This window comes from Nicotiana sylvestris, chromosome 7, assembly GCF_000393655.2.
Source record: "Nicotiana sylvestris chromosome 7, ASM39365v2, whole genome shotgun sequence".
In the NCBI taxonomy this organism is placed as follows: domain Eukaryota; kingdom Viridiplantae; phylum Streptophyta; class Magnoliopsida; order Solanales; family Solanaceae; genus Nicotiana; species Nicotiana sylvestris.
The window spans coordinates 12,601,055-12,625,666 of NC_091063.1; the positions used below are offsets into that span (position 1 = coordinate 12,601,055).

Sequence of the window (24,612 nt, forward strand, 5' to 3'; positions counted from 1 at the left end):
TCAAATCTGTGGAACTACTGCTATTCTGCTGAATTTGTTATTGCTACTACTGCTGAAATTTTAACTCTTTCTTCCTTCATTGCCAGATACACATCTTTTAAACTTATGTTGTGATGGGTTTCAACATGACAATAAATAAAGTTTGAGTTGTAATATTACTTTCTATTCATTTGAGTTCTTTAGCTAAAAAATTCAGTTTTGTTTCTTGATCAAATAAGTAGTATATGTTGACAGGATGACTGTAAGATAAATGTCCTTTATTGCAGTCTGTATTAGTGTTGTAACAAGGTTAAATTTCTAAATTTTCATTAAAGTATAGTTATGATTGAATAGTTAAGATAGGAAACTTGGCGAAAAGTTGGCCATTATTTAAACTTTATGGTATTGTTAGCTAGGTATAACATGATATGGAAATATCAAAGAAATATGCTATTAGTTTATTTTGTTAGTTAATTAGTTCTTGTTCAAAGCTAGTTAATGATTGGTTGCATTTTTATTTATATATGGTGTAATAATGATTATGGTTAACATCAATAGTTGGAAGTTGCATTAGTATCCTCCGCTATGTTTGCAAACGTCAAAATAGGGCGAATAATGTTGTATGCAATATTACTTATTAAGTCAATTAGGTAGATTTGTTCTCTTTCTTAAAATAACAAATGGCCTAGGAATGTTATAATATGAAAGTTAGCAACAAGGGTTCTCATAAATTGAGAATCCAATCGGATTGATTATATATATATCTTACATTTAACCATAAGCAGAATCAATAAAATAATTAGGCATGTTAGATTAAAAGTAAATATATGAGAATAAGATGAGATGTACAAGCACAAATTGCAACACTTTATATCAATGGCAATTGGAGATAGAATTTGCACTAAATAAATAAATAAAATTGTTCAAAAATACTTCTTCCCTTCATAAATCATTTTTATGAGTTTCATATGCAATTCATCCTTCGGTATATGTATATAATGTATTTGTGAAGAATAGTATTAATCATGTTCCTATTCTTTACTTTGAATTTGAATAGTCTGGATGAATACAATTTATACGCGGAAAATATAATCGACTATCTATATTTAATAAATTGTGAATTTCTTTTAAAAGAATTCAAAGACATCCCTTAAATATGAATTTCTCAGTATTCTCATATAAAATGTGTAGATACAACAAATAATTTGTGAAAATTCATAATACCATTAAGAAGATTTGGTGTAATTAGGGATACATTCGCGTAACCTGATTATACCGATAAAAGCAATTCGAATTATGCGTACGCGCAATTTCGAGCGAATATTTAATACAAGGGATTTCTTCGAGGTTGTCAAAATAGTTTCATATAACCCGAGACGTGCAGTTCATTGTCTAAATATAAGGGTGATGACGTTCATAATTTTGTTTTAAATCACGCACATATGAATTTGTAATAAAGGAAATGACATGGTCAAATTTTATTGTGTACACGTACGCGTGGCACGATTCTCGGTAATTATAAAAGGTATATAATACGAATATACGTACGCGTAATTCGTTTATATAATTGTAAACAATAAGTAAAAGCGGTAATAAAATCATGCAATAAAAACGTGTTTAGTAAAATCAAGATAATTAAGCCGAGAATAAAAGCAGTTAAGCGACCGTGCTAGAACCACGAAATTCGCAGAATAATAAACAGAGTCATAATCTCCTAGATTCAGGGATTAAAACAGGTGACTTGGGACGCCTTAAAATTCCCAGGTGGCGACTCTGAAATAATTAAATAAATCCCGTTTCGACTGTCCTTTAATTGGAAAAACTCCCACGCACCCTCGCGGGGGCGGAAAAAGGTGGTGCGACAACAGCATAAATGCCTAGCCAAGACCCAACCATAGCAAGAGATGGACCTTGTCTCACTAATGAACAACAACTGGACCTTATATAAGAAGTAACAGAAATAGAAGTGCTTCAGGCTCTGAAAGACCTCCCAGCTGATAAAGCTCCTAGCATTGATGGATCCCTAGCTGAATTCTTCAAACAATACTGGAATTTGATAGGGAATGAGGTAACAAAGGCTACAATGCAATTCTTTCAAACTGGTAAACTACTTAAGGAAGTAAATTGCACTACTGTGACTTTAGTTCAAAAGTAAAAAACCCCACATTTGTGAAGGAATTCAAACCCATAGCCTGATGCACTACACTGTACAAACTGATAGCAAAAGTCATTACTGCTAGATTGAAATTAGTAACTGACTACTTGGTGGGGCCTTCACAATTAGCATTCATTGAGGGGAGAAATATTTTAGATAATGTGATTGTGGCGCATGAAATGATTAAGGGTTACACACAAAAAGGAGTGTCTCCTAGATGCCTAGTAAAGGTAGACATTAGAAAAACCTACAATTCAGTTGAGTGGGGCTTCCTCAAAATGGTCCTACTAGAATATGGGATGCCTTGGAAGTTTGTAAACCTAATTATGGAGTGTGTCAACACAGTGAGCTATTCTTTGCTATTCAATAGTGGCCTTACACCCAGATTTCAAGGTAAGAGAGGTTTAAGAAAGGGAGACTGTCACGACCCAAAATCCGTTAAAGGTCGTGATGGCGTCGGACACCACTGTCAGGCAAGCCAACACTAAGAAGTTAATTGAATTCTCATTTTAATATTTTTGAAATCATAATTTTCCTTAAACTAAACAATAAATGACGAACTTCACAGAGTAAATAATAATATTTTTAGCAAATTTCAATACTGAAAAATTTCATAATTATCCCAGAACCCGGTGTCACAAGTGCAAGAGCAATTTCTACGAAATAAAATAAAATATAATAACTGTTCGGAATACAAGTTTGGACAGAAGATCAAATACAATACTCTGAAGGAGACTCTGCTGGCTACGGATTGTTTCATACGATGCAGTTCACTTAAGTCTCTGTATTAACCATGTCGTTACGCCCATAAGGCCACTGGACCTACATGTGCCTGTACAATAAAAATGTACAACAAGTGTAGTATGAGTAAGAAAACAACGCGTACCCAGTAAATATCCAGTCTAACTTCGAAGAAGTAGGGAGGAGGGGTCGACTTCGACACTTACTAGTAGTCCAATAATATCAGGTACAATAAAGAATTGAATAAATATTAAATAGAGTAAATATATGGAATAAACAAGTATAAAAAACGTGGTACAATTTCCCTCTTTATAATTTTACTCAGATACACTAGCTTCTTGCCAAATATTACGCACGATTCCATGAGGATAATATATATAGGAAAGGCCGAGGTATACGGCCCGATCCAACATAAAAGTAAATTGTGCACTGCCGAGGGTCGAACGACGCAAACCATAGATGCATCTATTAACCTGCCGAGGCGATTCCCCCGCTCCCATGAGAATAGTATAAGGAGATACCCCGCTCACGGATCATACTTGCGATGCGGTCAAATATAGGTTAAAATTACCCCGCTCGTGGATCAGACGTGCGACACGGTTACACATAGATTTCTTAAGTTATTAAAGTATTCCTCGATTCTTTTTAAATTATGAATTTCAAATGAAAACTTTTAAGTTCACACCCTTTCCTCAATTTCAACTCCTTTCAAAATATTTAATAAGTTAACTCAATCTCGCTTCTTCTTAAGACAAACAATAAACATAAATTAACAACAATATCAACAAGGCATAATGTAAGCCTAAAACTACCCGGACATAGGCATAGCTAGTAGCTATGTACGGACTCTTGTCACCTTGTGCATACGTAGCCCCCACAAATAGAAGCACATAATGATTTAGTTCACCTATGGGGTTAAATTCCCTCTTACAAGGTTAGAAAGGAGACTTACCTCGCTCCGAAGTTCCATAACTGGCTCCCAAGCCCTTCCGACGGCTCAAACCGATGCCCAACACTCAAAAACTAGTCAATAATTATGCAAACCCATTAATATATACTCAAATACTCATTATAATCCTATTTACAACAATTTCCAACTCCACTTGAAAAGTCGATAAAATCACCCTCGGGCCCACGTGCCCGAGTTCTGAAAATCATCGAAGATAAACTTTGCCCATGACATCACGAACTCAAATATATAATTTATTCTCAATTCCATGTCCAAAATTCGTGGTCAAAATCCAAATATACAAGATTCTAGATTTTTCCACCAAAACCCCAATTTCTACTAATTTTCATGTTCAAATCCATATAAACTCATGTATTTAACTCAAAATTGTGAAGAAAGCACTTACCCCATTATGATTGATGAAGATGTCACTCTAATGTGCTCCAAAATTGGCTCCCATGGGCGAAATGAAATGAGATAGAGCCAAACCCTCGTTTTAAAGAAGACACTGCCCAGCCCTGACTTTCACTGTGGTCACTTGACCGCTTCTGCAGTTCCGCAGGTGCGGCCCAACTACCGCTTCTGCGATCTTCTACCAGACCCTACAACTCTGCATCTGCGGCCCCATCCGCTTCTGCGCCTTCGCTTCTGTGGCTCCACGCGCGCAGGTGCGATCCCACTTCTGTGAACTCGACCGCATCTGCGGCCCATGCCTCCCCCGGCAAAATCCGCTTCTGTGAGTCCTTTCCCGCACCTGCGGGCTCGCACATGTAGCCCTCTTCATGCATGTGCGATTACACCAGATGCCCAGCTACCTCAGCCATTCCTCAAATTTCATTTTCGATCTATTAACCACCCGAAATCCACCCGAGGCCCCCGGGACTCTGTCCAATCACACCAACCAGTTCCAAAACATAATGTGGACCTGCTCAAGGCCTCAAATCACATCAAACAACGCTAAAACTATAAGCCGCACTCCAATTCAAGCTTTATGAACTTTGGAACTTCAAACTTCCTCATTCGATGTCGAAACCTATCGGATCACGCCCGATTGACCTCAAATTTTGCACAGAAGTCATATTTGACATTATGGACCTACTCCAACTTCCAAAATCAGATTCTGACCCCGATATCAAAAAGTCCACTTCCGGTCAAACTTCTCAAAAACCTTCAAATTTCTAACTTTCGCCAAACGACTCCAAAATGACTTACGGACCTCCAAATCCACTTCCGGATGCGCTCCCAATATCGAAATCACCATACGGAGCTATTCTCAGACTCCGAATTCCAAACGAACATTGATAACATTGAAATGCACTTCAACCAAAATTTATGAAATTCTTCCAAAATGCTGACTCCCATAATTGGCGCCAAAACGCTCCTGGGTCATCCAAAACCCGATCCAAACATATGCCCAAGTCTGAAATCATCATATGAACATGATGGAACCTTCAAATCCCAATTCCGAGGCTATTTACTCTAAAATCCAATTTTAGTCAATTCTTCCAACTTAAAGCTTTCAAAATGAGAATTTTCTTTCCTATTCAACTTCGAACTTCCCGAAATTCAATTCCAACCATACATATAAGTCATAATACGTGAAATGAAGCTGCTCATGGCCTTAAACCGTCGAACGACGCGCTAGAACTCAAAACAACCGGTCGGGTCATTAGATTCTCTCCCACTTAAATATACGTTCGTCCTCGAACGTGCTAAGAACTATGCTGGAGTTGTCTGAAATCACTATTTAACACCTCATGCACCTACCTGTCCTACCACAACTTAGTTGAGCATACTGGCTCGAGTAAATCTGAAGATTCCTCTTTTGTTTAGTCAAATTAGCCTTAGAGACAAATTCCAACATCCAGAATCTTCTGCCAGGCCTGTTTCCAACATACGAACACTGTATCAATCACCACAGGATGTACCAAAACATGACTGCATACCTTTGCTGAATTCACACCATGCACCGTGTAATTCACATGACCAGAATAGCATCCTATGATAATAATAACTGACATTCCATGGATCTGATGCTCCCAACACACCCTGTGACTCACATAAGTCCTATTCCAACTCTTGTAGTACCGCCACGACGGAAGAGATGTGTAGAAATTCATAACCGACCGCCGAGTCAATAATTCATTGAGTCTCTCCTCTTGACAAGAATCATTGCCTCATTATGAACCAAATAACTATATTTGCTCTTTAATGTACTTCATATAAATCTGACCGCACTGATCCTACGCCCAATAATCTCGTCTCACCCAGTATAAGCTGCTCAGGCAATAAGCCACTTCAGATATGACCAAAAGTCTCATATGATGTCACAATGTTCCAACAAGCTACCAACTCGAATGTGATAGATAAGGAAAATAAACCCTAGAAAGGACTACTCAACCCACACATCTAACTAGACAACCGAAAAGGTGTTATGAACTTTCCTCAGAAAATGGAAAACAAAACACACAAAGTAGCTATAGGGGACTGTACTCAACATCACACTGTTGCGGTGTGCAACCCGATCCATACAACATATCCGCGGTAGCGTGCCACCTAATTCATACAGAATAATCTACAAGGAATTACTTACCGAGCTAAAATGCCTATACCTACGAAATATTCGAATATCAGCCACAAGAACGCCAAGTGCATAATACCATCCCTAGGGAGACAGATAGTGCCATACACTACAAAAATCAAGCACAACTAAGGTGCGATATATGATCTGAATCTCGAGAACCATCCTACTTACATAACATCATCACTACGCGGAACCTCAACACGTAAGAAATTCATCGAGCTGTTTCACAACTCACACGACACAATATAGCATTACAAGAAATAGCCGATGATGAAATAACATCCAAGGTCCGAATACTTCTCCATGAGGAGCGCTACCCTAAAATGAACACGTCCAACTCGATATAGAGCCCACATTCACATTTAGATCCATCCATGGACCGCACTAGGCTATTAACCTTTCAAGGGTTCACAATAACCTTTTCCCCATGGTGCACAAGAACAACTGTCAAATGCGGAACAAATTTCCCTAGTCCACAACCAAATGAATCGAGCGCCCTTCAGGCATAAATTCTCACATTAATGATAGTACTACAATCTCTATACTTGGTTTCAATCTTTAAACCATCGAACAACGTGCTAGAATCAAAACGACCGATTGAGTCGTTACAGAGACCCAATGTCTCCATACTTGTTTGTTCTTGTGATGGAGTATTTGAATAGATCCCTCAAGCAGCTGAGACAAAATCTAAACTTCAACTATCACCCAAGATGCAACAAGTTGGAGATAGTCCATATATGATTTGTTGATGATTTAATTATGTGTTGCAGAGCTGATCCAATTTTTATAAAGTTGATGCTTCAGCAGTTCCACCACTTCTCTACAGTATCTGGTCTCAACGCAAATTTGGAAAAGAGTTCACTGTATGTGGCAGGGGTCAATCAACAACTTAAGGAACAACTATTGGATGAAATGCAATTTTCAGAGGGAGAGATCCCTTTCAAGTACTTGGGAGTTCCTCTTTCCTCAAAGAAGATCATAGTGCCTACCACTAGTTAAGAAAATGGTTGCAAGATAAGATGTTGGTCCACTAAATTCCTATCATATAGTGGAAGGGTGCAACTTATTAAAAGTGTGCTATTTGAGATGCAAACCTATTGGGCTCAGGTGTTTCTAATTCCCAAGAAGGTTATTCAACTCATAATTAAAGTTTGCAGAATCTTCCTATGGACAGGCAGTCATGAGAGCTCAAGGAAAGCCTTGGTTGCATGGGAGACATTATGTAAATCACATTCAGTAGGTGGTCTGAACTTCATAGAGTTTTATACATGGAATAGAGCAGCTATCAATAAATTACTATGGGCTGTAATAACTAAGAAAGATGCACTCTAGATAAAATGGATTCATACCTTCTATATCAAAGGGAAAGAATTGCAGCAAATAAATACTCCTACACATGCATGTTGGCTGGTAAGAAAAATATTGGATGCAAAGAAATGGTTCCTCAACATGGACTACAATGTGACATTACAAAGTTGATGTGATAAAGATAAGTTTAGCATTAAGAAAGCTTACTTACTCTTCTTCCACAGTTTCAGAAAGTTCAATGGAAAAGGCTAGTACTGGGACCAACTACTATACCAAAACATAAGTTCATCCTTTGGTTGGCACTACTAGGTCGATTGACTATTGTTGATCGATTACAGAAATGGGACATACATGTCCACACTAACTGTGTTTTGTGTACCACTGGAGCTGAGGAAAACCTGCAGCATTTGTTCTTCCAGTGCCCTTACTCATCCCAAATTTGGAGTGCATTACTCAGGTGGCTAGGGGAGAATATGAGAATTATCAACTGGGATAAGGAGATTGATTGGATAAGAAGAAAGATGATGAACAACAGGCTACGAGCAGAGATCATGAAGTTCCTATGTGCTATTACTGTCTAACATGTATGGAATGAAAGAAATGCAATGAGATTTCAAGCTGAAAAGAAAGAAAGTCAACAGAGATTAAAAGAGATAGCCATACAGTTGCACACAAGAGGGCAGCACTTCAGCAAATGGAATAGAGTCTTAGGTCTTATTTGTTTTTTTAAGATTAAGATGTCTGAATCTAAATACACATCTGAATATCAAGATGTGTATTAAGATTAAGACATCTGAATCTAAATGTACATCTGAATGTTAAGATGTGTATTAAGATCTGAATACTAAATGATTAAGACTGTTTGATTTTTAACATCTAAATGGATAAAATTTATCTTTATTTGAAATTAATAAACATAAAATTAAAATAAAATACTAATTAATATAATATTCTATCAATAAAATATATATATTTTTTTAAAATATGGTAGTTGCTGGCGGTGATGGCTAACGGTGGTGCTTGTGAATGCCGACTAGAGACAGTGGTTGGTGGTAGGTTTGGTTGATGGTGATGGTTCAAGTTTGTAGCTAGTGGTGATTAGTAATGGTAGCGATTATGATTGAGGATGATGGTGGTGAGTGGTGATAGTTAATAATAACGGGTGGTGGTGGTAGTTGTGATTGAGGAAGGTGGTGTGGTGGGTGATGGTAGTTTATAATGATTGGCAGTGTCGGTTATGGTTATTGATGGTGATGGGGTGGTTAGTTGTGGTAGTTGAGGTGGATGAATGTTGTTTGTGGTTGAGAATTATGGTGGTGGGAGTGGTGCAGATAGTGGGTGGTAGTAGTCGATTATGGTGGCGGCTATGATTGAGGATGATGGTGACGGCGGCGACAACATGGTAGTAGTTGATAATGGTAGGCGGTGACGACATAATAATGAATATGTATGATAGCATCTTAATAAAATTAAGTCTGTGTTGTGGATCTTAATCATACAGATCTATTCAAACCTATTAAGTGATTGTTAAGTAAAAAAAAATACACTTAATGATTAAGATTTGTTAATTAAGATTCAGACTTTAAAGAAACGCACTTAATATCTGAGATCTGAATGATTAAGATTCAAACTTACATTAAATGCAAACAAATGAGGCCTTAGAGTCGTTGAACAGTTACCCTGTTTAGAGATAGTTGATATACTAGAAATAGAAACTTACACCTTCACAAATAGGTAGTGAGAATATGAAGGACTAGTTATAGAGTCAAATGTAACTAGTGTATGCATATAATTATACTTGGTTGAAATAAAATTTTAAAATTTTAACCTGAAAAAAAAAAACATTTTATGTAAATTCTTTATCAAGTTCTTTTATACATTTGTTATTTTGTTAAAGCTCAGAGAATGATTGTTTGAGAGAGTCCTTGAAAGAAATTAATACGACAAAGAAAGAGAAAGTGTATAAGTAAATTCGTTTTTGTATTGAATGCATATGTACAAAGGATAAAAATGAGTTTTACAAAGAATGCAACTTGGCAAACTAACGAAAAGTCATGTGTAATTACCTAAAATAGTATAATTACTAGGATAATAATTACGTATCGTATTAATTATACATTACAATAGCCTGTTTATTTGCCACAACTAACTATAATACAATTACCCTGAAATCTAACATTACTTAATTTAACATAGTAACCACAACTAGCTACCGTTAACAAACTAAACAAAAGTTAGATGCAAATATCATTTTGGCAAAGTTGGGTGGGCTTGGGCTCTATCTGGATTTGCTATAAGACCAGCCATTGATTTTAGGTTTGGATATGTCCATGAGTGTTAAGAGTCTTAGTAAAAATTGCACGAGATGCCCTACTTGGTCGCCCCATTTAACTTATATTCATTTTTGAAAAAAGTTTTAATTTGTACCTACTGTTTAAATAACTTCAGGCGTCTTTCTCCTTCTCCTTCTCCTCTTTCGTTTTCTGAATGCTGAAGATTGAGATATTGTTATGCGTTCTAGCCTGATGATTCATATATATATCTACTTGTCCCATTATGTTCAGTTTGGTCTTATTCACAATAATTTAACCTCTTAGATATTTTAGCTTTACACGCATATTGATTTTTGGTTCTAATTTATCTGTAGTAACTTGTTTTCATGTCGAAAATATTTTTCATTCTTTAATCTTTGAAATGAACATCATCAATCGCTACTAATCATGATCTATTAAATTCATTGTTGTTTTAGAACTTCAGCTCTAAGAATGCTAAAATTCAGCAAATATAAACAAAAAACTTCAACTCCTAGAATGCTGAAGTTCAGCAAATACAAAATACTCTTCAGTCCTGAAGTTCCTCACAAACAAAACAAAGCTTCAGCTAAAACATGCTGAAGTTCAGCAAATACAGAACAAAGCTTCAGCTACTGGAATGCTGAAATTCAGCAATTACAAACAAAAACTTCGGTCAACGCATGTTGTTGTTTTATTGAACTGAAGTTTACCATTTGCACTATGAACTGAAGTTTGCGTGATTGCCTTTGCAAGTCAAGCCAAACTTCATGCAAAAATATCTTAAGTTTTGCTACACTTCACGCAAAAAAATTTGCTACTTTAGGCCCGTATGCCTGAAGTTACGCGAAAAGTGGATACGCTTGCAATTTTTTTTATAAAGCGGGCATAAGTTAAAACGTGACCCAAAAAGCGGGTATAGATGCAAATCCCCCGTAATCTTCTGGCCATAATCAATTGTGGATCTTTAGGTAAATATTATCCTAATTTTGTATATATATGAAAACAATCCCTATATCTATTATCTCATTTACTATGTTAACTTTATTCAAAAAAAAGAGGGTCATATTTGATCCTGAATTATGTGAAGGTTTATTAACACTTTTCGTTAATTTATTTTTTAATTACCTATTCATATCAGTCACCGATATTACCAAACGGTCCAAAACTGACTTGTATTTATCCTTATTCACTAACGAAAAATAATTAGACTCTAATTTGATTGTTTAGCATCATATTGCCACGTGTCCATCTGTGCTTAAAATTAAATTCACCCCTCCAATTTTACCTTTTATTTTCCTTCTTATCTTCCATTTTTATCTGTAATTGGATTTATTTTTTTATTTTTTTTAATAAATTTGTGCTATAACTTTTTGGGAAAAGTATTGGACTTGCAAGTAACTTCGTGTGGTGGGAAGAAATGGGGAGCCAACTAATTAGGACATAAACCATACGAGTGAAAAACATACGTGTAGTAACTACAGCCTCCAAATGAATTATTGTTGTGCTTTTTATGAAAACAAAACAAAACCATAGGAAGTTTGTCATCATGTTTCTAACGAATTCTTGAAAAGTAGAAAAGGGAACCATTCTTCTCACTCTTTCCCTGCAAAAAGCAGAGTCTTTTGAATTCTTGAAAATTCAATAACGCAATGGCTTTGCATTTCAACAGTGCGTGTTTGTGTTCTTTGAGCCAGAGGAGGGTGCAAACAATTAGGGCTCTAGCTTCTGAGAGTAGTGTTACAGTGAAAGCAGAAGAAGATAAGGTGAAACTTGGTGGGTCTGATTTGAAGGTGACAAAGCTTGGAATTGGAGCTTGGTCTTGGGGTGATACTAGCTATTGGAATAACTTTGAGTGGGATGGTGAGTTTCATAACTTCTTTGATTTTTATTACTACTTGTTGTTTCTTTAGCTTCGATTTTTTTATTGCATTGCTGGTGTTACTGCGTGTTGCTACTGCTTCTTTTTTCATCTTTCTTTGAGTCGAGGGTCTTCCACCCTATCCTTCCCAGATCCCTTTTCAGACCCCACCTGTGAGATTACGCTGAGTTTATTGTTGTTGTTATTATTGGTGAGGTTCATAGAATTGAGAAAGTTTTTGAAATTTTGGCAATTATGCTTCTCTTTATTTGCATTTTTTGGGGGTAATTCAGTTTGCTTATTGGTTTCCGAAATCCTGATTACATTTGTGGATGAATTTGATTCTGTACTAAGCTTGGCTATTGTGGAAAAGTATTCTCTACTCGTTTCCTTTTTTGTCATGTTAAAATGAGTGTTCAAGTTTGGCATTATGCCCCTCTTCTCCCTTACTATATGAATAGTAAGTATTGTGTCTGTTTATTAAAGTATTAATTTTTTGCTAGTCACTAGTCAGCGATTTATTAGTGTTGGGCTAAGCCAGCCCGTATATACTCTTAACATGGTGTAATATTATCCGCTTTGGCCAAGTTCGCGCAGGTTTCCCCAAAAGGCCTCACAAACTTGTTGGGCTCAGATACCAGTTTGTTAGGCTAAACCAGTCCCCAGCCGACGAGCCGACGAACCTGGGCTTTGATACCAGTTGTTGGGTAAAAACAGCCCGCATATACTCTTAACCGATGTGGTATTGTCCGCTTTGGTTCAAAACCGTACTGTTTTCCCCAAAAGACCTCACGCCATTACAAGATCCCTACACCTTATATGTAGGCGTCCAATCTTTTCAGCTACCAATGTGAGACTTTTGTTGGTACACCACCAACTAGGAGATTCATTCTGGAAACTTAGAGATAATACATATATAGAAAGCTGGATACTCTTGGTAAGAGGGTCTTGTTTGCTGGTATTAACGTAGCTTGAAGGGAATGCCCCAAATTGATTGTGGTTTGTGACTTCTTTACTAAGGAAAGAAGGAAATTGGATTGAGGCTTAATCCCATGTTGTGTAACGTTCACCAGCTCACAATTGTCATTCACTAAGGACAATCTAAAACGAAAGTGCGACTAAAATTATGCCTGATCCGTGCATTCCTACTTACATTTCTTTTTGGAAAATATATTGCTATTAGTTACTATTGCTACTGCAATTACTGCCATTGTTAGATATTCTTTTTCCTTCCTAATTTGTTGAAGATAGTCAATAAATTTATAGCTATTTTAGCCTCTACCTTATGATAATATCTTCATCACTGTTTATCTAGAATGTCATCTTCCCTCCTGTCACGGATCTTATCATTTCCCTTGAAATCAGATGATCTACTAATTCAAGTATCAGATTTTTCTTTCCTTTTCTCATTTATTAGCATCCAGTTTATTACCCTCTTTGTTCATTCAGGTTGTAGATAGCAGAAAGGTTCTTAAACAGATTTTTTGGCTTACTCTGCCCTTACCAAGAAAAAAGAGTACACTTGTATTCTGGCTAACAGAAAGTTTCTTTTTTTCTTTCAAAATTTCAAATCCAAGTTTGGCTCTGATTAGATCCTTAGAGCCAGCGCTGGCGAGCAGCCCTTAAACCCAAAAAAAAGGTTTAGGAAAATAACAGAGAAATCGCTACTTCCCAACTGCTATTCTTGTTATTCTCTTCTTGCAAAGCCACCATTGAAAATATTCCTTTTTTTCAGTTTCTAGAAATTCTCCATTTTCAGTTTCCTCTGTGAAAAGTTATCTAGTTTGAAGAACAGAAAATATTTGTTGCGATATATATGCACACCTAAACACTAAGCACACATAAGGAAATTATCCAAACGAGCATGCTTAATTTTTTTTAACACTGGAGTGATCACAGATAGGAAGCTGAAGGCTGCAAAGTCTGCTTTTGATGCCAGCATTGATTGTGGAATAACATTCATCGATACTGCTGAGGTTTATGGTTCAAGGGTGAGGAATTGGTTTTTATTTTGTCAATTCTCCTAGTCTGCTAAATTCTATAGAAAGATGGACAATCACGCGAAAACCACTATTTCCTCTACTTGCAGTTCTCATTTGGTGCGATAAATTCTGAAACACTGCTAGGAAGGTGAGCTCTAACTTCTCCTATGCTCATTAATTTCACTTGTGGCCAAGAGAATGTCACTTAGCATCTTCTCTACGTTTGTTGTTTTAACAATTAAAATTTTTGCTTTTATATTAGATTCATCAAGGAAAGAAAAGAAAGTAATCCAGAAGTCGAGGTTGCTGTTGCGACTAAATTTGCTGCATTGCCGTGGAGGCTAGGCCGTCAAAGTGTCCTAGCCGCCCTCAAGGATTCTCTTGCACGTCTCGAACTTTCTTCAGTTGATCTTTATCAACTTCACTGGTAGGCTTCTTGGACCCTCTCTTTTTGGTTAATTTTCTGTAATTCTGTCAAACAAACAGTAGATAATTGATCAAAGCTTCTTTTTGGTATAATTCTCAGGCCAGGAATATGGGGAAATGAAGGTTTGTCTTGACTGATTACCTTGTTCCATTCAACAAATCAGCTATTTTTATTTCACACGTAAAATTGAGAAAAGCTTAGTCTATGAGAAAATCCCTTTTCAGGTTATATTGATGGTTTAGGAGATGCAGTGGAGCAGGGCCTTGTAAATGCTGTGGGAGTATCTAACTATAGTGGTAAACCTATTATTTCTAGTCACTCAAGTATTGTGACAGTTATTGATGATTTCTTTTAGTTGACTCTCAACTCGGTAGCATTTTGGATTGCTTACTTTACAAGAGTGTTATGAAAATATGACTCTTCGGCAAATTAACCAAGAATTCATGCTAAATACAATAATTGGCCGATTGAAGTAATTCTTGTTTCAGAAAAGCGTCTTCGCGCTGCATACGAGCAGCTGAAGAGGAGAGGCATCCCGCTAGCTTCAAATCAAGTCAATTATAGCCTGATATATAGGTTTCCAGAGCAAAATGGTGTAAAGGCTGCCTGTGATGAACTGGGAGTCACGTTGATTGCATATTCACCCATCGCTCAAGGTACACCCTGATCTTTTTTCTTTGGGTGATACATTCAAGGTAAACCCTGATTGAGCAGTTACTTGCCTAATTTTGTTGATTCCGGGTATTGTAACTATTTCTGTGAAGATGTGCTCTCTAGTGGCCCAAATTGTGGCCTCAATGAACCAGACATGAAATCATGGCCACGAAATAATGTTTTGGACTTATCATGTTTGGATTGTCGTCTTGAGAATTCTGAATTGTAGAGAACTTGCTGAAGCATACTATGTAAACGGGTTCTTGCTTCTCTTATTATGAAGCAACACTAAGTTGTCGTTCCACTAATGCCTTTGCTTCCACAGGCGTGTTTCGCTAAGGCTAACTGGAGGTCTAGATTGTGTCTTTACTGCGGGTAGTTAAATTACAACAAACAATTATGTCTCTCCAAGTTGCATACCCAAGTTTGTTGCTGAAGCTACTGATAAAAGCAATAGTTTATCCCTTATTTGCTCTCTTTTGGTGTCTTTGGAGGGGAAACACTATTTACCAGTACGTTATGCTATTTGCTTCAAAGAACTTATGTTGTGCCCTGATAATGATATGTTTCAGCATCTTAATTGTATACTTTGCTTGGGATAATTTGGCTCAAACTCATTTACATTTCCAAACTCATGCAGGAGCTTTGACCGGGAAATATACCCCGGAAAATCCACCCACCGGCCCTCGAGGACGGATCTATACTCCTGAATTTCTAACCAAAGTAAGGGCTTTATAGTATATGATTACAGATTATTAAGAACTTCACTTTTTACGTCTCAAGAACTTTTGTGCACTGCAGTTGCAGCCACTCATAAATAGAATAAAGGAGATAGGAGAAAGCTACAGTAAGACTCCAACACAGGTATGTCTTCCCTATTTCTAGAAAATTTCATGATTTAGCTAAGCTTAATTTCTTCAGGTGTAGCTTTGTTTGGGATGCTGTTATGCTAGTCGTAGTAGAAGCTGTAAGTTACTAGGTTAGTGGTTACACCACCATCGCAAAAATCATATCTTTTAGCTGGAAAAGATGAAGTACAAGTGACAATGGACTGTCAAATGAACCCTACTAACTAGGTGCAAGTCATGAGTTCGAACCTTACTATAGACAAAAGGGCGGTATTTAAGTAGATTAGGATAGAAACTGTTCCATTATCCATCGAGTTCGAACCATGCAATTTAGTCCTCAAGAATTTCAGTTATCAAAAAAAGAGGCGTACTAGCTGGGCGGTATTTAAGTAGATTAGGATAGAAACTGTTCCATTATCCATCGAGTTCGAACCACGCAATTTAGTCCTCAAGAATTTCAGTTATCAAAAAAAGAGGCGTACTAGCTTAGTGTATGATCCTATAATCAAAACAAGATTTTTTTTTCTTTTACGACAGTCCATTGAGTCAAGATTTATAAAATCATAAGGAAATTCCAAGTTCACCTTTGAGTCAACATTCAATATACTTTAGGGATTTACGTTACAATACACTGATGGTGTACAAATGTTTTTACACTTCAGCGAATTCTAACTTGTGATATTAGGTTAATTATTATATTTACTAGATTACAAATTAATGCTTATCAACAAATTTACCTATAACTTCTTAATAAGTGACCTGATCGTGTAAATATTTTATATGTCATCAGTGCATAGACCTTAAACTCGTATTTTAGGTGGTTCTTGAATGACTTCAGGAATATGATAGTCATTACTTGGGCAATTCTTGGAAAGTCTTAAGGAGAAAAGGCGAAGAGAAATAATGATTTTTATTGTGTAAAGATATGACACTTGGGCCTAACTCAACCCCAAAAGTTAGCTCGTGGAGGAAGGACTGCCCAAGTCTAAGGAGACCACCAGCCCATTCCCTAACCAATGTGGGACTCTAACCTACTCTAACATCCCCTTCGCACGCCCAGACCACCAACTGGAGCGTGGACAAAGTATTATAGGAGCCCAAACGGGAACGGACCTGGCTCTGTTACCATGTAAAATATTTAGAAAATGGAAAATGCTTTTGCACTCATTTGCTCTTGTCTTGTTACCTTCCACAGGTGGTCCTGAATTGGTTGATTGCACAGGAGAATGTTGTTCCCATCCCAGGAGCCAAAAATGCAGATCAAGCTAAAGAATTTGCTGGTGCATTGGGTTGGAGACTCACTCAAGATGAAGTTGACGAACTTCGGTCTTTGGCATTAGATGTAAAACCTGTTATAGGTTTCCCTGTCGAAAAATTATAAGCTGACAAGCTAATTTTTACATGTACATTTCCCCCCCTCAAATGTCTACATGTATTGCACAGTGATTAGTTTTAGAGAGTATATGATTTAGAAAGTTTTGAAAATGTTAAGGTATTGCTGGGCCTTGAATACTAGTATTCTTCGAAGGAATGCAAATGTGAAACATTTACTGTATCTTAAGCAAAAGTTTTAATATTGTACCATTAATGGGCGAAATATAATACATTCAAACCCCTCTATAATAACATCGTTTGTTTCGAAATTTTTTGGCTGCTATAGTGAAGTGCTGTCATTAAGAATATATATTACTAACATAACATGAAAAATTAGTTCCAAAGAAAGCTTGATCATTATAGTGAAGTGACTGTAGTAGTAAAACATTTGAAGGTAATAGTTATTGATATGTTTACTTTATGTGGTAGTGTACTAGTTGGTGATTCAAAGTAAAACATTTGAAGGGAAAAGTTATTGATCTGTTTTATTTTATGTGGTAGTGTACTATTTGGAGATTCAAAGGTATTTTTGCGATTATGATATTGTATATATATTTTAAATATTTTAATTTATTAATAATTGTGATTTGTATTATTTTTAATGTAACTTCTAAATATATAAATTTTATTTAAAATAACTTTAAGATTCTATTTCTAAATTCACATTGAAAATTAAATAGTTTGACTTTTGTAACCCGCCACATAAAATAGAACGGACGGAATAACTATTATTATTACTCTTATGAACCAATACTAACATTATATAAAATCTGAAATTTTGACGTCTTTTTTTACCGTGCTTTTTTTTCTTTTTTCCTTTGAATTTAGATGCCTATGGAAAAGAGTTTTATATTCCTATCCAAAAATGTGAACATGACATTGTTTTTCAAATATGCGACACTGACATATTAAATTAACAGCAAGAATGATATGTTAAGTAACATAAAAAAACGTGGGAATTAAAAAGGCAATCAAGAGCAAAACTCTCTTCCTTAGTACACCTACCAAATTCTATTTGACTTCGTTACCGAATAGTTGAATACTCCTTCCGTCTCAAATTATTTGTCTGTATTTTTTTTTTACGTCCCTCAAGAAACATTAATTTGGAGAGGCTTTGAACTATTTCACTCTTATTTATGACATAAGAATTTAGGGGTGTCAATGGTTCGGTTCGGCCGGTTATTTTATAAAATTTGCACCATACCAATTTTTTGGTTATTCTATTATGTATAACTAAAATTGAAACCATCCCAATCATGTCGGTTTCTCTTCGGTGTACGGTTCGGTTAATTTTCGGTATTTTTTTTAATATCATGTAAAATTCACCAATAGAAGTAGAATTGCAATAATATACGTTCTTTTATAGGACATGACAAAACTCTCTAGACATTTTTACTGTTTAAAAGGTGATGAATTAAAAAAAAGATGGCTAGAGTATAGATCCATCAACTATTCTACAACAGCGTAAAAGAAATCAAACAAAGGCAAAGAAAATATTAATCACACGAGTTGAAAGATATACCAAGCTGGGACTCAAGAATAAAGTCTATAGAAGATTAAATATTCAAAAAGATAAATCTAAATTATATGAAAGGAAACATATTCAATACATTGTAGTTTGCTACTCATAATCGCTAGAATACTTTGTGTCTTGCTAATAAAGATACTTGAAATAACTTAGTTTAAGTAGAAGTAGCATAATAGGTTTTAGGAATTAGTATTTTGAGTTTAATTACTTGTTGGCTTGTAATAGTTTTCATAATTCCAAGGTTCAAAGAAAATTTAATGCATTATTATTTTTAAACTTACTAAATAAATATATTTCTACATGTAAAATTTATTCGGTACGATTCGGTATTTTTTCGATTTATTTTTATAAAATAGAAAACCTACCTAATTATCGGTGCAGTTATACATTTATATAAAAACCTACGGTTTCTTAAAAAGAAACCTAAAAATCGGTTCGGTGCGGTACGGTTCGATCGGTTTTCGAATATCCATTGACACCCCTACATAAGATACAATCTCTCATCATTGAATACTTACTTTATTTATGCGTTATCTCAATCTTTAAGAATAATTACTATTAAGGACAAAATGAAAAAAATACAATTTATTTTATCTTGAACTTCTAAAATAATAAATAATTTGAGACAACTATATTTAAAAATTACAACAGATTATTTGAGACGAGGGGTATAAACAAATCCAAGAACTTAGTTAATATAGTACATATTGGAAAAAGGACTATTATCATTGGTTACCAAATCAAGAAAGTAGAAAAACAAACTATTTAAACCAAATCAAGAAAGTAGAAAAACAAACTATTTAAAAAAATAACTAGAGTTCAATCATAATATAATAATGGACCCCAATCTTCTTGTCTCCTTAATTAACATCATTACTCCTTGAACACAATACTTAATAAAATATGTACAACTGAAATAAGCTATATATAATAAAATAAGATTAAAAAAAGAGGATAACTGCTAACGTGGCTACAGGATTTAGCAGCATTAGATCCACAAGGTGTAAAGGGGTCCATAAGAGAAGAGAAGAAGATTTCATACAGCTAAGACTATATGGGAGTAGGGACCCTAATATTGACAGCTAAAGCCACTGTTTTTTGCTGTATCCAAAGATAATTCATACATCATTTTCTTTTCTCATTAATACTACTGTCCACTTCCAAAAGTTATGATTCTTGAATGAGTGAAGCAGAGACCATATAGTTTTTTTTCTGAGTTGAGTTTGGTTTTTTTCCATTACTATATTTTTGGTGTTTGTTCCATTTGTAAGTTTAAAGGTATGATCTTTTGAGTTCACTTCTTTTTTTGGTCAAGTTATGTTATAATTAGAAGTGGGGTGCAAAAAAGATTGTATGTTTGGCCATTTTTGATGTGTTGGAGTTTCTGTTATGTGCAGGTTGGTTCTTTGGTACATTTAACTTGTCAGAGATTCTCTGTTCTGTTGTCAATTCTTCCTTCTTTCAGTCAGGTAAACTGCAGAATAATTTACCTCTACTGCGGGCAAGAAAGGTCTTTCTTTCCATTCTTTCTATATTTGGTTTTCTCCCTCTTGTTCTTCTTCTGGGGGGTTTTGTTAAGGGGGGGGGGGAGGACAAGTTGAAAAGTAGAGGAACTGTTGAAGCTTCTGTGTTATGTCATGCTTGTCTATATTTAGTTATCTCAGCATGTTTTTAGAGATTGTATTAATCTCCTTTTTTTGGCTCAATTCTGTCTTTTCTTGTGGTGCTCATGTTTTCCCTTGTTTTATGATCCTTTTTGGAAGAGTAGATTCTACTTTTTCTTGATGTGAAAAAAGTATTTTTTTTTTCACTTTGTCCAAGTAATACATTAAGCATTTAATTCTGTCTATTTTTCTTTTTCAAAGTTTGATAATTTTAGGATTATTGTGGGAGCATTGGCATAACTGTTAAAGTTGCTGTCGTGTGACCAAGAGATCACGGGTTCGTGCCGTGAAAACAGCCTCTCTCTTGCAGAACAATAGATACTTTTGGTCCGGCCTTCCCCGGACCCCGCGCATAGCGGGATCTTAGTGCACCGGGATGCCCTTTTTTGATGATTTTAGGACTATCTTTTTAATGTGTCTAAAGACTGTTTCTTTCCTTCATATGCAGTAGTTTTAGCCATGAATCCATGTCTACCTGAATGGAATATTGAGGCTGAACTCCCTGTTCATCAAAAGAAGCCAATGGGGTAAATACTCTCTCTTTACCACATAATCAAAGTATAAATTTGTCTAAAAATCTTGAATTAGCTTCAACTGGAATGCCTTTACTACAGATTTGATCATGAGCTAGTGGAGCTGTTATGGCGAAACGGAGAAGTAGTATTACACAGCCAAACACATAAAAAACAGCAAGGCTATGATCCTAATGAATGCAGACAGTTTAACAAACATGATCAACAAACAATAAGAGATATTGTCTCCTGTGGAAATCACACCAGTTTGATTCAAGATGATGAAACTATCTCGTGGCTTAACTGCCCTATCGATGAATCGTTTGAGAAAGAATTTTGTTCCCCTTTCTTATCTGAAATTTCAACAAATCCAATTGAGGCTGATAAATCAATTAGGCAATCAGAGGACAATAAGGCTTTCAAGTTTGATCCTTTAGAGATCAATCATGTTTTTCCACATTCACATCATTCTAGTTTTGATCCAAATCCAATGCCCCCTCCAAGATTTCACAACAGTGTATCAGCACAGAAAAGTGTTAAAAACAATCTTAAGGAGGGGTCTGTGATGACAGTTGGTTCAAGTCACTGTGGTAGCAATCAAGTTGCCATTGACGCGGATACTAGCCGGTTTTCAAGCAGTGCAAATATAGGTTTATCTGCAGCAATGATCACTGACTATACTGGTAAAGTTAGTCCGCAAAGTGATACAATGGACCGAGACACATTTGAACCAGCTAACACATCATCTTCAGGCGGATCGGGTAGTAGTTATGCTAGAACATGCAATCTATCTGCAGCAACCAATAGTCAAAGCCACAAAAGGAAAAGTAGAGATGGTGAAGAACCAGAATGCCAAAGTAAAGTAAGTTAATTTAGCTTCTAAACCAAGGATAACATATCTTTATCATGAAAGGATTACTGAAATTACATAAATTTTTATGTAGGCAGGTGAGCTAGAATCAGCTGGAGGAAACAAGTCAGCCCAAAAATCTGGAACTGCACGTAGGAGCCGTGCTGCAGAAGTGCATAACCTCTCTGAAAGGGTAGAATTGTTGGACCTTCCTATGAATATCTATATATATATTAGTAGGACCTATTTCAAAAGAAATACACCTTAATCATCAAATGACTTTTGTCGTTGCAGAGACGGAGGGATAGAATCAATGAGAAGATGAAGGCCTTGCAAGAGCTTCTTCCTCACTCTACTAAGGTATGTTGATTACACTTCTCATGGACTACATTTTTTACTTTCCATCTGATTATGAAATCATTAGCATTGAAAAGTAGAATAGCATCCGGCGCAACCTATTATAACACCATAAATTTACACAATCTGTAGTGAATTGGGAGTAGTTTCGAGGTAGATGCTAGAAAAACATTAGTGAAACTTGTAAAGTGAATAGCTCACAAGTTTAATAAGACAGGCAACAGGTATATCATGACTTAGAAGTTAGATATATGGGATATTTTTCAACAATTTAGAGCAGGCTTATTTTACTCTCTATGCCGACTGCAAAAGCTAAAAGGGCAGCCCGGTGCACTAAGCTCCCGCTATACGCGGGGTCCGGGGAAGGATCGGACCACAGGGGTCTATTTTACGCAGCCTTACCCTGCATTTCTGCAAGAGGCTGCTTCCACGGATTGAACCCATGACCTCCTGGTCATCTAGCAGCAACTTTATCAATTACGCCAAGGCTCCCCGACTGCAAAAGCCAATGTATTGAAAATAAAGATTGGGAATATCTGATGCTTGTTTACACCTACTCAGCTTGATTTTTTCTTGGATTTCAAATTTTGTGTTTCCTGTCTTTCTTTTTTCAGACAGATAAAGCATCAATGCTGGATGAAGCTATTGAATACTTAAAGTCACTTCAGATGCAACTTCAGGTATAAACTTCCAGGACACAAACTCAGTTATTGTGAACAGTTACTTGTAGTTATCTTTAGATGATCTGATAGTGCAGTGAATATAAGTTAAACCGAATGTTTCTTTTATGGTGGTTTTAGATGATGTGGATGGGAAGTGGCATGGCATCAATGATGTTTCCTGGTGTCCAACACTACATGTCCAGAATAGGAATGGGGATGGGTTCGCCAACGGTTCCTTCCATTCACAATGCCATGCATTTAGCTAGGCTTCCTTTGGTTGATTCAACAATTCCTATGAATACAGCTGCTCCTAATCAAGCTGCAATATGCCAGAATTCAATGTTGAATTCGGTTAACTATCAACGCCATTTGCAGAATCCCAACTTTCAAGACCAATATGCCAGTTACATGGGGTTCCATCCACTTCAAGGAGCTTCTCAGGTTTGATCTTCCACCTACCTATACTAATTCTGATCATGTACCCTTACTATAAATAGCAAAACTTGTTTCCTGAATTCTCTTTTGGTTCGCATTATTCGCTTTTCTTTTGCAGCAAATGAACATTTTTGGCTTAGGTTCACAAACAGCACAGCAAAGTCAGCAGTTACCACATCCTACTAATAGCAATGCACCCAACACTTGAAGAGTTATTGCCGTAGATGCTATTAATGGAAACTTAGGTAAGGGATCCTCTCTTGCTTTACCATTTGAAAGTTGTATGGAGCTGTTTTTGCATAGGTAATTAATTACTCAGAGAGCTATGGAGTCACTCCAATTTTCAAGTTGAACCAGTCTAATTTTCGACACATATAACAATGTTTTTTCACCTCTCATTGGAAGTACATGGAAAATCGGTGAAGATAAAGTAAACCAATCAATGTGTTCGTTCCCTTTTTTCATACTAGCTTCTCTATTAACAAATATTCACTATAAAAGCCAAGTTTTACTCGAAAACGATTTTTATGTTATGTGGTATATATGTCCTTTGTAACAGCATTTCACTATAACAGCAAAAAAAATATCAGAAAAAATGAGGCTGTTATAGAGAGGTTTGACGGTATATATGAAAATCTTTGTATTTTGAGTGGCGACCTCTGATGATTAGGAGTACCATCTCCTCTCATCTGTATTGATGACATTATCAGTCAGCTCTTTGATTATGCCTACCCAGAATAGTAAAGATCATCTGAATTTATAAATTCATTCTATTTTCAATGACAGGACAATGAAATCGGTTCATTTGGCCTATGTTTATCATGGTACGAGACTTTAGCTATCGTTGCAGACAGATCTTAAGGATTTTGGATGCTAGTCTTCCAAAGATGTAAGCGATGAAGGCACCAAATTCATGAAATACATATATTTTTTTGTATGAATTTGTGCCAAACTCATCAAGACTTCCTCATATATGTGAGAAAAAAGCAGCTATAGCAATACTGGGGATCTATAAGTTTTATTCTATACGTGCATATTTTTCATGTTGCCAACTTTTATGCCGTCAATTGACAGGATTAGTAGTTGGCATCTATCTTGAATATATCTAACGAATTGTAAGCTACTGTATATAACTGAATTTACTGAGGAATAAAAAAACTATTTGATCGTCAATATTAACGAATACTAGTTGGTTTATCTCACTTTTGTTTATTGTTTTTTTCCTGGGTATCACATAAGATATTTCTATGGAAATCAAGGTTGCTCACTATTCTGTGTGGCTAGCCATGAGCATTCATTGTACAGTTTAGCTTTTTCTTTTATCTTAATCACATCATCTGGCATATCATTTCTAGTGCCTATGCCCCCACCTTCAAAAGAATAATTAAACTAAAAGGAGCTCCAAATAGCAGCGGATTTAGGGGGGCAGAAGGGGGTTTATTTGCCGGAGG

The 24,612-nt window shown here is 36.0% G+C and overlaps 2 protein-coding genes across 2 annotated transcripts; both read left to right on the plus strand.

Moving 5' to 3' along the window:
* The first annotated feature begins 11,538 nt into the window (after window positions 1-11,538).
* Window positions 11,539-17,334, plus strand: LOC104210408 (uncharacterized oxidoreductase At1g06690, chloroplastic). The gene is made up of 10 exons (XM_009759309.2): window positions 11,539-11,870; window positions 13,768-13,859; window positions 13,958-13,998; window positions 14,113-14,277; window positions 14,377-14,399; window positions 14,502-14,573; window positions 14,766-14,933; window positions 15,572-15,654; window positions 15,733-15,795; window positions 16,975-17,334. The coding sequence occupies exons 1-10, from the start codon at window positions 11,660-11,662 to the stop codon at window positions 17,158-17,160; spliced, it is 1,104 nt and encodes a 367-aa protein (XP_009757611.1). The 5' UTR covers window positions 11,539-11,659; the 3' UTR covers window positions 17,161-17,334.
* Window positions 17,335-19,770: 2,436 nt separating this feature from the next.
* Window positions 19,771-24,334, plus strand: LOC104210409 (transcription factor PIF4). Its single transcript, XM_009759310.2, has 10 exons — window positions 19,771-19,959; window positions 20,079-20,150; window positions 20,794-20,872; window positions 20,960-21,719; window positions 21,802-21,900; window positions 22,002-22,067; window positions 22,679-22,744; window positions 22,865-23,167; window positions 23,280-23,406; window positions 23,948-24,334. Exons 3-9 carry the CDS (start codon window positions 20,805-20,807, stop codon window positions 23,367-23,369), a joined length of 1,452 nt encoding a protein of 483 aa, XP_009757612.1. The 5' UTR covers window positions 19,771-19,959; window positions 20,079-20,150; window positions 20,794-20,804; the 3' UTR covers window positions 23,370-23,406; window positions 23,948-24,334.
* Window positions 24,335-24,612: the final 278 nt, after the last annotated feature.